General features: G+C 36.7%; 1 protein-coding gene across 1 annotated transcript; it reads right to left on the bottom strand.

The window, feature by feature from the left end:
* Positions 1-703: 703 nt before the first annotated feature.
* Positions 704-13,185, bottom strand: LOC137387258 (carboxypeptidase D-like). Its single transcript, XM_068073603.1, has 9 exons — positions 13,126-13,185; positions 11,838-12,016; positions 11,004-11,104; positions 7,405-7,577; positions 7,021-7,220; positions 5,727-5,891; positions 5,390-5,542; positions 3,030-3,169; positions 704-1,422 (listed from the first exon to the last, which is right to left on the bottom strand). Exons 2-9 carry the CDS (start codon positions 11,998-12,000, stop codon positions 1,207-1,209), a joined length of 1,311 nt encoding a protein of 436 aa, XP_067929704.1. The 5' UTR covers positions 12,001-12,016; positions 13,126-13,185; the 3' UTR covers positions 704-1,206.
* Positions 13,186-13,433: the final 248 nt, after the last annotated feature.

Genomic DNA, 13,433 nt, shown 5'->3' with positions numbered 1-13,433 from the left:
TACGACATACAGCGACACAGCGTGAACCAGCCTTATGCATTGTCATCAGCAGTGGTAAACGCTGCGCAACATGCCAATACTGTTTCTATTTTCACTCAGTTTTATAATTGTTGTGTCTGAAAAAGCAATGGAAGTAAGCTGAATATACTGACAGCTTTGACATGAATTGCAGTGTGTTTGTATTAAAGACTTCAAGAATTCTACTAAAGTAAACTGTCGGCAGCAAGACACTCCGCCGTAAGGGTTAACAAATTAATTACTGTCATTGCTGTCGTTGATACCTATTACTTCTCTTATAGTCATACAATCCTACTCTTCTAAGATTGTATCAACAGGCCTTTTCAATCAAGTGGTGAGTATAGATGCACCTGCTTTACGCTGTTGATGTCTTGCTGAGTTGCTGTAAACAAATTCTTTTTATAATATGACACGTAATGACAAGTGTGATTTATGATGGTCAATCCAAACTACCCGCTGCGTTATCCACAACAAAGTCTCATGTTTTATCAACCAATAAATTCATTTGTTAATGCTTGCAGTTAGAAGAATGTCAGAAATACTGAAGATATGTGAAAATTAGAATGTTCAATTTAGTTGAATAGATCTGCGCTGACCTTATTATGTTAGGCTTAAATGTGCAGCTGCGAAATTTGAATAATAAAACAAAAAGGCAGATTAGACCAAAACAAGCGTGAAAACAAGATTGTATGATTATAGCAGCGCTCTATATAACTGAATCATGGTAATAATATAATATGCGTAAAATTTTTGCCTAAAAATAACTCTAGTGAAAAGAGGAGAGGACTCTATTAAAATAAGAACATCATATTCTTACGACTGCTTAATGTAATAATTCATCGATATGATCAATATAAACTCTATCCTTTCAACTAGACAACTAGTACTCCCAGGCTAATACTACAAATATAAAAGTATTTTTAACGTCTTGCATGTATAAATCTAGATACACAGCTCGCAAAAAATAGAAGGCAAGGAAGATACATCTGTTTGTGAGTACGATGAGTGACTAATGAGCAAAAACTTGATAATTTCCAACCTGCTCGGGCATGTCACAGTGCTGATATCAAAGGCTGCATAAATTTAATAAGCTTGTATGTGAATAATGCTTATGTAAAATATTGTACAAGAAGTTACATTTTCCTCTTTAATAAATATATACGCGCTCTGCAAACAAAATAATTTTTTTTAAAAAATGAATGGCAAGCTGAAGAGAAAAGTCAACGACAGTAAAGATGCCGGTATGGCTGCACTGCCATTGTCATATACTTGACTCTCTTTTGTTGGATATTTAAGTTTCTCTAGCTGCATGATGTCGTAAGAAATAGTTATGTTATAGATAGATGCTTTGTCTGTTCCCACTGTGATCGTTGTTTGTGTGATTTCTGTATCGTACCATTTAACCTGCAATCGTACCATTTAACCTGCAATAACTTCAGCTTACAATTAGACGTACTCTCGTCTGTAATATGTACATCAACCTAATTCTACTAAACTTTAGTCACAAACTATGTAAAATTGATGATTATTGGGTGGGCTATTTGCCCCCTCTCCTTTCCCCCTTCTCTTTTTTCCCCTTCTCCCTTCCCCCTTCTCCTTGGGAGAAGGGGTAAGGGGAAAAGAGAGAATGGAGATAGGAGAGGGTGGCAAATAAAGCCCTGATGGTTCATGATTTGTGTGCAACATTTCATAGCTTTTATAGTTTTAATCTATGGTTGTTATCAGATATTATCACATAATCGCTTTGGTTTATTGGATTACGTATCCAAGAAGGTTTTTATGTGAAAATAAATGTAATTTTCTCACCTTCTCATTTGCTCCATTGTTAACAACAGTGCAGTCAAGCATTAGGTACAATACAATGACGTAACGTCATGCTATTTAAGTCATGCTATTTAAGAGAGATTGTATCACGCGCTACATTATTTTGGGCAAATCTGGGCATGTTTTTTTGACCTGAGCGTTTTCACCGCGATGAAATTTTTTCGATTTTAATCTTCAAATATCTTGACAATGAGATCGCCTAGCACAACTAACAACATATCAATAGACAAAGAAAAATACTTCCTTTTGAAATAAATTCAAACTTGATGCAACCACATCTTTAAATAGCATGACGTTACGTCATTGAATTGTACCTAATGCTTGACTGCACACTGTTGTTAACAATGGAGCTAATGAGAAGGTGACAAAATCACATTTATTTTCACATAAAAACCTTCTTGGATACATAATCCAGGAAACTAAAGCAATTCTGGGATAATATCTGATAACCACCATAGATTAAAACTATAAAAGTTATGAAATGTTGCAAACAAATCATGAGCCATCAGGGCTTTATTTGCCTCCCTCTCCTGTACCCCTTCTTTCTTTTCCCATTCTCTCAAGAAGAAGTGGGAAGGGAGAAGGGGAAAAGAGAGAAAGGGAAAAGAAGAGGGGGGGGGGGCAAATAGCCCACCCACCTGAAGAACCAGACCCTGGCAAGGTAAAAGACTAATATCATGCTGAACTAAATATGACTAAATATGATGAGCATGTGAAGTTTTGATCTGATCAGGGAAGTGGAATCAGTGGCTTTCTGAGCTTCATAATGTGCCATAATCGAAATATATCTCTTTGCTATATTACGATCTAGGCTACTAGCATGATAATTACACTTAAAAGTTGACTTGCAACAAAATTGCACGTGACAAAACAATAAATAAATTTCATGACTACGTCAGAGAAATAAAGAGATTTCAATCTACAGCGGCTTTTCGTTTTTGAGCTTTTAAGAGCTTGTAATCACATTTCCACATATTTGGCACCTGCAACACAGCAGAGTAAGACGTGGTGAATCATTTGATACCAAATAACTGTAATGTGAATTTTGTTGCAAGTCAACCTTTAAGGAAGCCTGGCTTTCTACCAACTCTGTAGGCTTTCTACCAACCCTTAGCTTATAGCATTTGCATGCCTATTTCTAGATCAATAAGGTTTGATGGCTCGGTCTGTGTACACATGTAACTCACCTTTAGTGTGTACTGCCCTGGTAAGAGAAGCTTCCAGTATTCACCCAACATAGTTGTGCTTACTACCATTCTCTCATCTACATGAATGTGGAGTTCCTTTGCAGGTTTTCCGTCACTCGTCAGCACAATACCTTTTACTCCTACAGCATACATAGAGAGTATAACTCCTGATATACATAGTGGTCACAAGTCCTCCATCAGCCCATACCTTCAACTCATGCTAATATATGTAGATCAGTCAATAGTCCAATAAAAATGCTAATTAAACCTTGTGTCTGCACGCTCTTATTGAGAGATCACAATGTGAAAGGTTACACAGACAATACTATCACAATCACTGACCCCTACTAAATACAGTCAAACATGGATAACTTGAACTTCATGGGACCGAGCGAAAGTGTTCGAGTTATCAGAGCGTTCAAGTTATTAGAGCACTGTCACAAGTTCATGTATTTATTTATTTATTAGTAGATACATGCACATATACAAACTATAATAGAAATCAAAAGCATCAATGGCTTGTTTCAAATTAAATGCTTCTAATGTAAAGTTTAAAACTTTTTTATCAAAAAGTATAGATATTTTTCTATCACTTGAGATTGTTTTGTTGTTTGAGGTGATGTTATTGCCAGGACGTTTTTTAGATTAAAATTGGCAAAACTTGATCGTTCTTGAAATGCTCAGAAGAAAAGACATCTTTTTCTTTTGAGCGTTTTAACCGAGATCAATTTTGCCAATTTTCTTGAAGTTTATGCGAAGGTCACCTCACTTTTCCATGCTTCCGAAAGGCAATTGCTAAGCGGATGTTTGGTAAAAATCAAAATTCACCAGTCGTTGACAAAAATATTTTGCCGACGGTGGTAATAACAACGCCTATGATTTATGAAAAGTTGAGGTTTACCTCTATGACTTGGAATAAAGTGACTTTCTAAAGCGATAACAATCGTCTCGGTAGCCGTTGGGCAAAAAACTGTTCGAGTTAACAGAGTTGAGATCGAGTTATCTATAGCAATTTATCATTACGTGGGAACGGACCAAAGAAACCGTTCGAGTTAACCACGTGTTCGAGCTATCCGTGGGCGAGTTATCCATGTTTGACTGTACATAGACACCCTGTCAGTCTCGTGTGCTATGGGAGATCGTCATGTGTGCCAATAACACAGAGAGTAGAATAGACACCACCACATACAGACACTCTCACATACTGGTAGGTGCATGTCAGCCCATAAAAGATAGTCATGTGTGACAACTACATGTAACATGCATAGGTAACTATTCCAAATTGCAGCAAGGTGGTCGAGTGCTGCAGTTAGTAGTGAGCCTGGCTACAAAGCTGAGTAGTGGAGTTCGATTCTCGAGGGTGATGAGTTATTTTTTCTTAATGCTTCAAGCAAAGCTTCAGACAGACAAATACGGCTCTTATTATAGTAAAGACTAGCCGAATGGCCGGTGTTGCACGAGTATTAAAAATAGCTTATAAACAGAGGCAGATAATGCGGTTGCCATTGGCTAATTTGAGTAAGCTAGTATCCATATTGCTAAACTTACTAATAAGAACTGTGAGAACAAGCTTTAGTGGTGTTGCGCATAAAGCAGAGTCATTTTGTGTATTTTAACCCAGATAATGACTTTTATCGCTTAGAGTGTTCATTGCATCTTGTGTAACTTAATAGGTTAGCTTGTTGTCTTGCAACCGAGAGGTTCCGGGTGCTATTCTTCTGCAATACGGATTTTTCGTTGTTGGTTGTGAATCGCGATAGCTGAGCAGACACCAAAAGACGACAGAAGATGACAAGCTTTGAGGTACATATATATACATGTATATAGATTAATTGCTTCTCTTGTTTAATAAAACACATATCACGGCACTAAGCCTCAACTCCTCAACATGTGAACTAGTGGTTGAGGAGCTATCGATTAATGGGATGCTGTCAAACCAAGGCCTTTAGAGTTTTGTGGTTGGCTGCCTAATTGTTAGAATGTTGGAAGTGTTAAAGCTGTGAAAAGAATGCCAAGGTAAGCAGCCACTAAACCTCAAATAGATAAGGAGCTGTCACATATCATCATGCTAGTTGCAAAGTAATAGATGCAACCAAAATGAAATACTTGTCTGCGACACTCAACCTGCGGATATATTGTTAGTCACAGCTAGACAGATGGACAGACTGAAGGCGCAAATACCTGTGGAATGTCATTGTGGTTCTGCGACACTCACAAAAATGTTCTGAACTTTTTTCATGCATAAAATGACTCTAGTGAAAAATCATTGCTGGAATTTTTGGTAATTCGGGAGAGACCAACTTTAGTTCTCAATTGAACAGACATACATTTATGTGTATAAAAACAAAAGAAACACCAACCAATTCCTACTTGCTCCAAATAAGATGTTAGGGCATACTGGTTGTCCAACCATAGTTCTTCGAGGTCAGCACTAGGAGGAAACTTGCAGCAGCTGATTTCCAAGGTTAGTTCCATACAGCCGGCCTCCGCATAGTTATAGTCCTGCATAGTTCCTGAAAATTGAGAGCATTCGAGTGTGGGGGCACTCAGCAACCTTAGAAGTGAAAGTTAAATATAAACTCAGAAAGGTAAATACTTGCATCCCAGAATATGTATGAAACACTTGCTACAAAAATCATATAATATGCTAAAATGACCTAAACTCTAAGTGTCTATAGGTAAAAGGAAGTTATCTACCCTTTGCAATATACCAGTCAGCACCATTTGTTATCCCATCTTTAAATTCAACGTAAGAGCAGGTATTATTACGCATCGTCCTGTGAGGGTAGGAATACTTTCTTGCCAAATGCTGAAAGGTGTCATCGTCTTCGCATATCGATGGTTTGCCAAATGCCTCCCAGGCTACAAATGATGAAATCAGCAGCAAAGTAGATACTCGGGAGTCCAATAAGACAACACGTGTCTTGGGTTCACCTCTGTTATATTATACACTACTGGGATTCATCCCTGATCTTTTATATGATACAGGTGTACATGTCTGCTATGCTATGTACTACAGAGTGTGCCATCGCTCAGTTTGAATTTCATGTGGATATACTGAAACATTATTTTGTTTGAAGAAGTTTGTTTTTTCAAACATTTGTAAAACTTGTCTGCCACCTTTAGCATGAATCCAACTACTACAGTTTCTTTTCAAGTGATTTCATATTGGTTTAGGCCAGTCAACCTGATTAAAATATAGGCTACATCCGTCAAAATTAACTTCTGTGTTTTACTATTTGAAAATCTTTGATGCAAATTATCAGTTTAAAACAGAAGATTACATAATTTGGTGTGACTTTATGTACAAGGAATACTTTAGTTTTTGAGAAAAGCTAACATGGGATGGGAATTGCTCTAATAACTGTCAATAGAAGTTCTACTTGATTGCTAACGCTGAGTTGCTGATGCTTCACAGATTTAGTCATAAATTTGCGGCTCTCTATTATTTTTAAGCTTTTATTGTTGTCAAATGATTATTATTATGATTATTATAATATTATTATAACTATATAATAATATTTTAGTAATAGGCTATATTATATTGTAATTATTATGATCAAATTTTGCTCACCTTCGTGGTTTTAGCATTATATATAGGCCTAATGCTGTATAAGTATTGCCATTAATATGTAATTTTATATAAAATATTGAATATTATACATATTACCATATAAAATATCTAATTATTACGCTCTATAGAGCATCTAATATTATATATAATATTATATAACATTTTTAATATTTTTCATATCGCTATATGAAATATTTAGTTATTATATGAAATTTTAAATTATACATACCACATTATATAAGCCTATAGTATTTAATATCATATGCAGTAAAATGCAAATTATTATAAAACTAAATTAACAAGAATTTGGCTTTTTGCTCCATATAGATTACTCTATACAAGACCTGTACATAGAGCTGTACATAGAGCTGTACATTGAGTCAGAATTTGGTGACATGATGTTAAAACTGTACTTACAGTCTGCATTTGGTGACGTGTCATACGGATAATTTGCGACGAGGGTGCCTCCATGAAAGTTTGCTGATAAAACAAACTGCTGACTTTCCATCCAGTTTGCTATAGCCAGAGTCTCGGGTTGCATGTTTTCCTTGATCCTGTAGTCTTTGTCAAATATATCTGGGAAATCCCGGTTCAGATCAATATCTCCCATGTTATGCCTTAAAGATAACTGACTGGTTTAGAAGCGAAAACAGAAAAAATATCTTGAAACAGAGAAAGCTAGATATATGAAGTTGTATCAAATATCTGTCTCGCACATTAGCTGTTCCGAGTTTCCAACTATTTAGGTAACAGCTGACGATTTCACAGCCGTGTTTCCTATCCAGGTAGTCCTTGACTGACCTGCCTAAAGTACCAGAGCACGCCCCTTCTTCAGCCACTTGAAAACCATCAGGATTCATGGTGGGCAAGATGTGCACTCTCGATGTATCCATAATCTTTGTAACGACTGGATCAGAGCCATACTCTTCCAAAAGATATATTATAAGCCTCAGCAGCACCTGCCTTGTCAGCGCCTGACAGCAGAGAGGAAAGCAAATGAATTTGTAGCAGACACGAAGCAAGCACTATTATTAGTTTAAAAACAACTGTATGTACTAACAAAATAATCCAGCTGCGCTCAGAGACTGACTTTTACACAATTGAACGAAACACGCTTGTTTTACAGATGAAATACTATGATTTAACACACCTGTGTCTATGTAAATGATGATTGAAAACTAGTATTAAACTTTGCAATATAATTTAAGAACTACTGTATGTGTAATACATGTTTGTGTACTACTTTGCTTGCTGCAAGCAAGCAAAGTTTGTAAAATCATTGAAGCACAAACAATGATTCTGTGACTGTAGCCGGACATGTCTGAGCCCGACGGTAAGGAAGTCCCAATGACTGATGACATGCTCAGTTTAAGAAAGAATTTTTTGGGAATTGAACTGGAGAGTGTTGTTTACAGGTTGGTTCACAGGCTAGACCATAATATACATTACAATGCTGTGACAACATTTTTGCTTCAGGATTTGCTGCTTCATAAAACCAGAGAAGATTTAGCCGTGAGAGGCTATACAGACATGTACTACCAATATGCTTGGGTTTAGAGAACCTGTATATGCTGAGAGAAAATAGGAATTTCAGTCAATTCAAATTGCATTCGCTGCCAGTTCTTGCTAACGATTCTCAATATAATTAAAGTGTTTTATTTTTATTCTTATCAAGTCTGTTACTAATGTGATGGCTGAAAAACACGGATGCTATGAAAACATCTCAAGAACCCTTTGTTATTTGGGTAGAATTTTTAGCCCACAATATGACTCAGGCTTTGGAGATCTGCATAGTTTGTCCTTTCTGTGACATTGTAGAGAGTTTTACTCTAGTTAGAAGTATTCAAGAGAACAGTTATATGTAAATATATAAAACAATATTTATAAGGAAGAATAAAAGAAACAAAAGATAAGTAGAGGCAGAGTTAACATGTGGACTGAAAGACAAACTCCAACAGCATTTAGTTTTACAAATTCATTGCCATCAATTCATATTTCATACCTTGCAAAACTTCATTCATTTTCAGTAAAACATTTCCTATCCTCGTACAAGCATCCACTTAACTGTACATGATACAAACAGTTCATGTTATATATATTTATGTTTTAAATTTATGTATTTATATAGAAATATCATGTTTTATAATCAATAAAAATATAGTTGGTGAAAAGTTGATTGGTTGGTTGGCACAGGAACTACCTAATATCTTTTTGGTAAATAAGGCACATGTAAGTGTAGTTACTGAACAGGACAAGTGTAAGTGTATTTACTGAACAGGGCAGGTGTAAGTGTAGTTACTAAACAGGGCTGGTGTAAGTGTAGTTATTGAACAGGGCAGGTGTAAGTGTAGTTACTAGACAGGGCAGGTGTAAGTGTATTTACTGAACAAAGCAGGTGTAAGTGTAGTTACTGAACAGGGCAGGTGTAAGTGTATTTACTGAACAGGGCAGGTGTAAGTGTAGTTACTAAACAGGGCTGGTGTAAGTGTAGTTACTGAACAGGGCAGGTGTAAGTGTAGTTACTAGACAGGGCTGGTGTAAGTGTATTTACTGAACAAAGCAGGTGTAAGTGTAGTTACTGAACAGGGCTGGTGTAAGTGTAGTTACTGAACAAAGCAGGTGTAAGTGTAGTTACTGAACAGGGCTGGTGTAAGTGTAGTTACTGAACAGGGCAGGTGTAAGTGTATTTACTGAACAGGGCAAGTGTAAGTGTATTTACTGAACAGGGCAAGTGTAAGTGTATTTACTGAACAGGGCTGGTGTAAGTGTAGTTACTGAACAGGGCAGGTGTAAGTGTAGTTACTGAACAGAGCAGGTGTAAGTGTAGTTACTGAACAGGGCAGGTGCAAGTGTATTTACTAGACAGGACAGGTGTAAGTGTAGTTACTGAACAGGGCAGGTGTAAGTGTAGGCATATATAATATCAGAGATATGACATGTATGACAGTATGATTCATTAAGCTACATACGCAGTATACAAGTTGCAATCTAATACAGCATATCATTCCCTTGCAGGGAAGGAAGAACAATGTTGTAGAACTTGAGAAGTTTGAAGACTTGTGCTAACAAGTGCCTCCTTGCAGCTCTTCATGAGTAAAATAGTTTAAGATAAAAGACATGCCCTCTATTTAGCATAGTATGCAAACTAAACATTTGTTCACGTGAAAAAACATTAACTTACTCTAACTACACAAGCATACAAGTTTGTTTACATTAGAGATCTTGAAAGAGTAAGAGAGGCCTGAGAGAGCGTGGCTAACATCAAAGTTACACTTGTTGACTTGTACGGACACCTCCAGTTGCCAAGCGTAGCCAACTGAGGATAACAAAAGGTTATTGATTCTATTGACTCTCCTAGTGTTTCATGATTGATAGTTCTTGGGTACGAAGACTTCAACGTTATTTTAAATCTCCGACAATAGAACTCAATGCGTAGTTTTGCTAAGAAAAAAGCATGCAAATGTGATAAGGTGTCAATAGCGACACCATCTGCTCATTAGCCGTAAAAGGAGGGAGGGCTGGTTTCACTGACACCACTGACACCGATGAAGCAGTTCATCTAGTGCTTAATCAGTCATTGCGCATATAGAATGAGAGAAGAGAAGATATTTGCTGCTTGAGTGCGGTGTGTGACACCCCGTCTTGAAAGCTTTTGAGAGCTGTATTTATGGCAATGCAACAACCTGCTGTAGACCCAGTATTCTATTATTGGATAAAAGTACTTGTAATTTTTAAACATACAGAAATTCTCTTGTAGCCCTTACATATGGTGTATATTGTTTTTATAACTTTAGTTTGTATCTATATATGTAGTTCAATTCTCAAATATTAGATGCTGGCGATAATGCAAAAATATCATTAAACTGAAACATTGATCTTGATTTGGTAAATGGACATTTAGAAATATTTCAGCTACCTGCTCTTCCCTTTAATTGATTATTCTCTACTCTGAATGATTTTTATAAAGTCTAAAAGTTGTAGGATTTCATTTTTATATACTTGATAAAACCTCAATAAGATGTTTACACATTTTTTTCTCTTACGTTTTTGTTATTTTTATGTTACATGCGATTCATTGAGCTTTTCCCCTGTTTATGTTCACCTTAGTAACTACACTGAATATATACATTTTTGGCAACTATCTGGGATTAATAAATACTTATAGGCAGGCTTTATACATTTAGTTAAATAATTTATGTCGATAAATTATTCTTTCGTGTTCATCCGTAGGGCTTTATTTCAGAATGTTATAATTATGTCGTACATCTAGTACTCTTTAGAATTTAGTCAAAGTTTCTTTTTGCTGACGAGTCATAGATCTAGCAGAGGCAGCAATTTTCTAGCCAGTGAACCATCAGCATCTAAAGTTGTGAGAACATGGCTGCCTAAAGTACACTCACCTCATTTCCATGAATGTTGCCAATATATTTAGACTCAGGTCTCAGCAGCAAATGCTGTGAAGGTTGAGTCGCGCTCAGAGCAATCACCAGCAGGTCCCTGCCTACCAAAAATCATTCAATCAGGTATAACCCGGTTAAACACAGTTCAATTGTTTTAGGAGAAGCATAGGAGTGAGTGAGGACAAATACAACAAACAATGAAACATATTGATATTTAATAATTCAGCAAAGCCAATGGGACAGCGGTTATATAATGAACAGGCCCAGAGCAAGCAAACAGTCTTTTGTTTTCAGTCAGTCACTTGTCTACAGAGTATTGCAATAGCTGGACTAGAAACTTCATTGAAACGGCTTTTTAATTAAACTCAATTTGATTAAAAGTGTGTTAGCAGAGGATGCTGGCAGCTCTGATTAAAAGACCAGAAAAATGATGGTTGCTATGATGTTGCTGATAACAGAAAGTAGAACTATTGGCTGCATATGGAGAAGAAATCAGACCAGATAAGTGATAAGCCTGTGCAAAATATTTACTTTCATTAATAAGAACAAATGACTAATTTAAGAAAAATACTTTGAAACGCGACCACCTTACAACATGGAATAATCATAACAATGTAGCGGCTGATGAAATCTAACTGTTGGGTTAAAAACTTTTTGATTGAATCAGGCGGCAGCGGAAGATGGTAGTCAAGCTATAAAACCATTACTAGTGAATGTAGGGACAGCTAATTCTCATAAAATCCTAACTTTGCATGATAATTTTTACTGACTGACTTGTCTTTGCAGGTTCTCGCTAACCAAAATGCAAGTTACAAAGGAGAAGGCAAGTCTCACCTTCTACGGACTTTCCTATGGAATATACATAAGTTTTGTCGGGATATTTCTGATTGGTTTGCCGTAGGAAACTTGTAATCTGTTCATTGGTGAAATAGGTGCTGTTGAACGCTGACCAAACAGCCTGCCAGCAGCAAATCAAAATGGCGGTACGCAGATACATCCTGTCCTCTGTCCTCCTGAAACAACAGTAAAAGTGATTTAGAAAGTTGTAACTGACTTGCAACAACAAAAAGTGGTCACGCAGCATCAAGCTGCAACAGTGGCACAACAATCTGCCCTTTGCCACCAGCCTTCCCCACCACAGCGTTACACTCCCATAGCACAATGCACCAGCCCGTACTACGTACTATTAATAACTATGCGTTAACAATATCTGCTTAGCAACCTCCACTGCTAACGAGGTCTGCCCTGCCCAGACAACCAAACTCTGAAGGTTTCTTATCAGCAAAAGAAGAAGGAAAAGCAACTCGGTAGCTCTGTTCACAGGTTTTCTTCTTCTTACTGAGACTCCTGCCGTACACTGATTCACTGAACTATATATCACCAGTCCTATTAACCAGTCCTCAGATTTTTAAGCAAGACAGCTGTTGTTTTACTGGCTAATCACAGAAAAGTCTTGGATATTCAGATAATATCCCAGACTAATCAAAATTTATTTCCTAATCAAAGGAATATTTTTGACATGAAACTTAAAATTGACTAATGACTGACATGACTGACATGACTGGTTGACTGCTTCTAATAGGAAATGCATCAAATCTCTATGGTATTCAGTATTTTAATTTTATGCCAGCCGCAGAAAACTTTTGCAGTTAGCTAAATATCACAATATAAGCGGATAAACACATTTTAGAATGAAAAAGAAGCAACGGCTCCTAGGCAAGGCAATGTTTCTTGTATACTTCCAGAGCAGCCTTATTCACGCTTGCTTTTCTCACGAGACACTGATTTTTATAACCAGTTTCAATACAAAGGGTAGAAGAGGTTGCATTGACAAACAAGCTGGTACTAAATATTCAACTTGACTTTCATTTTAAATATATTCAATAGAGAGCTTTAATTCTAGAAAGTGGCTTCGATTGTTAAAAATACTATGATGTGCTTAAACCAAGCAAGGGAATACTCAGGAGCATATATACATATTGAACTGACTATAACTTCTGAAAGAGATCTTAAATGAAATGATTTTTACGAAGATATCCATAAATCCTTACATAGAAATCACCTAATCAAGCTATGCCAACAGTTCATTCAACATACATAAAAGAGGCAGAAGGTTACTTACTTTCAGGCCAAACTTTCCGGATTGAAAGGAAAAGACAGCATTCATGAGATGGCCACAGCTGATTAGTATTACATGAATGATCTGTCACCGCGCGCTCAACCAGCAAAGCAGTGCGTTAGCCAATTACGTTACAGGAAATCAATTACGGGTCAGCCCATAAACTGGGTGTTGAAATATAATGGAAAACCCAATATGCAATAAAAGGGCTCGCAATGTGGACTCCTAGAAACTCTAGTATAGCATGTCCAATGGGCAACGGGTATTTAAGCGCATTTTGATCAGACCTGCCAACACTGACCATAACCATA

Source organism: Watersipora subatra, chromosome 2 (assembly GCF_963576615.1).
Source record: "Watersipora subatra chromosome 2, tzWatSuba1.1, whole genome shotgun sequence".
Taxonomy (NCBI): Eukaryota; Metazoa; Bryozoa; class Gymnolaemata; order Cheilostomatida; family Watersiporidae; genus Watersipora; species Watersipora subatra.
This window is presented reverse-complemented; position numbering and strand designations above follow the sequence as displayed.

Excerpts from the sequence above, each read along its gene's own strand:
- LOC137387258 (XM_068073603.1), bottom strand. The coding sequence starts at position 12,000 with ATGTATCTGCGTACCGCCATTTTGATTTGCTGCTGGCAGGCTGTTTGG. Across the intron at positions 5,543-5,726 it reads TGACTGGTATATTGCAAAGG|GAACTATGCAGGACTATAAC; the intron begins GTAGATAACTTC and ends CTCAATTTTCAG. Across the intron at positions 3,170-5,389 it reads TTTGGAGCAAGTAGGAATTG|GAGTAAAAGGTATTGTGCTG; the intron begins GTTGGTGTTTCT and ends TGTATGCTGTAG.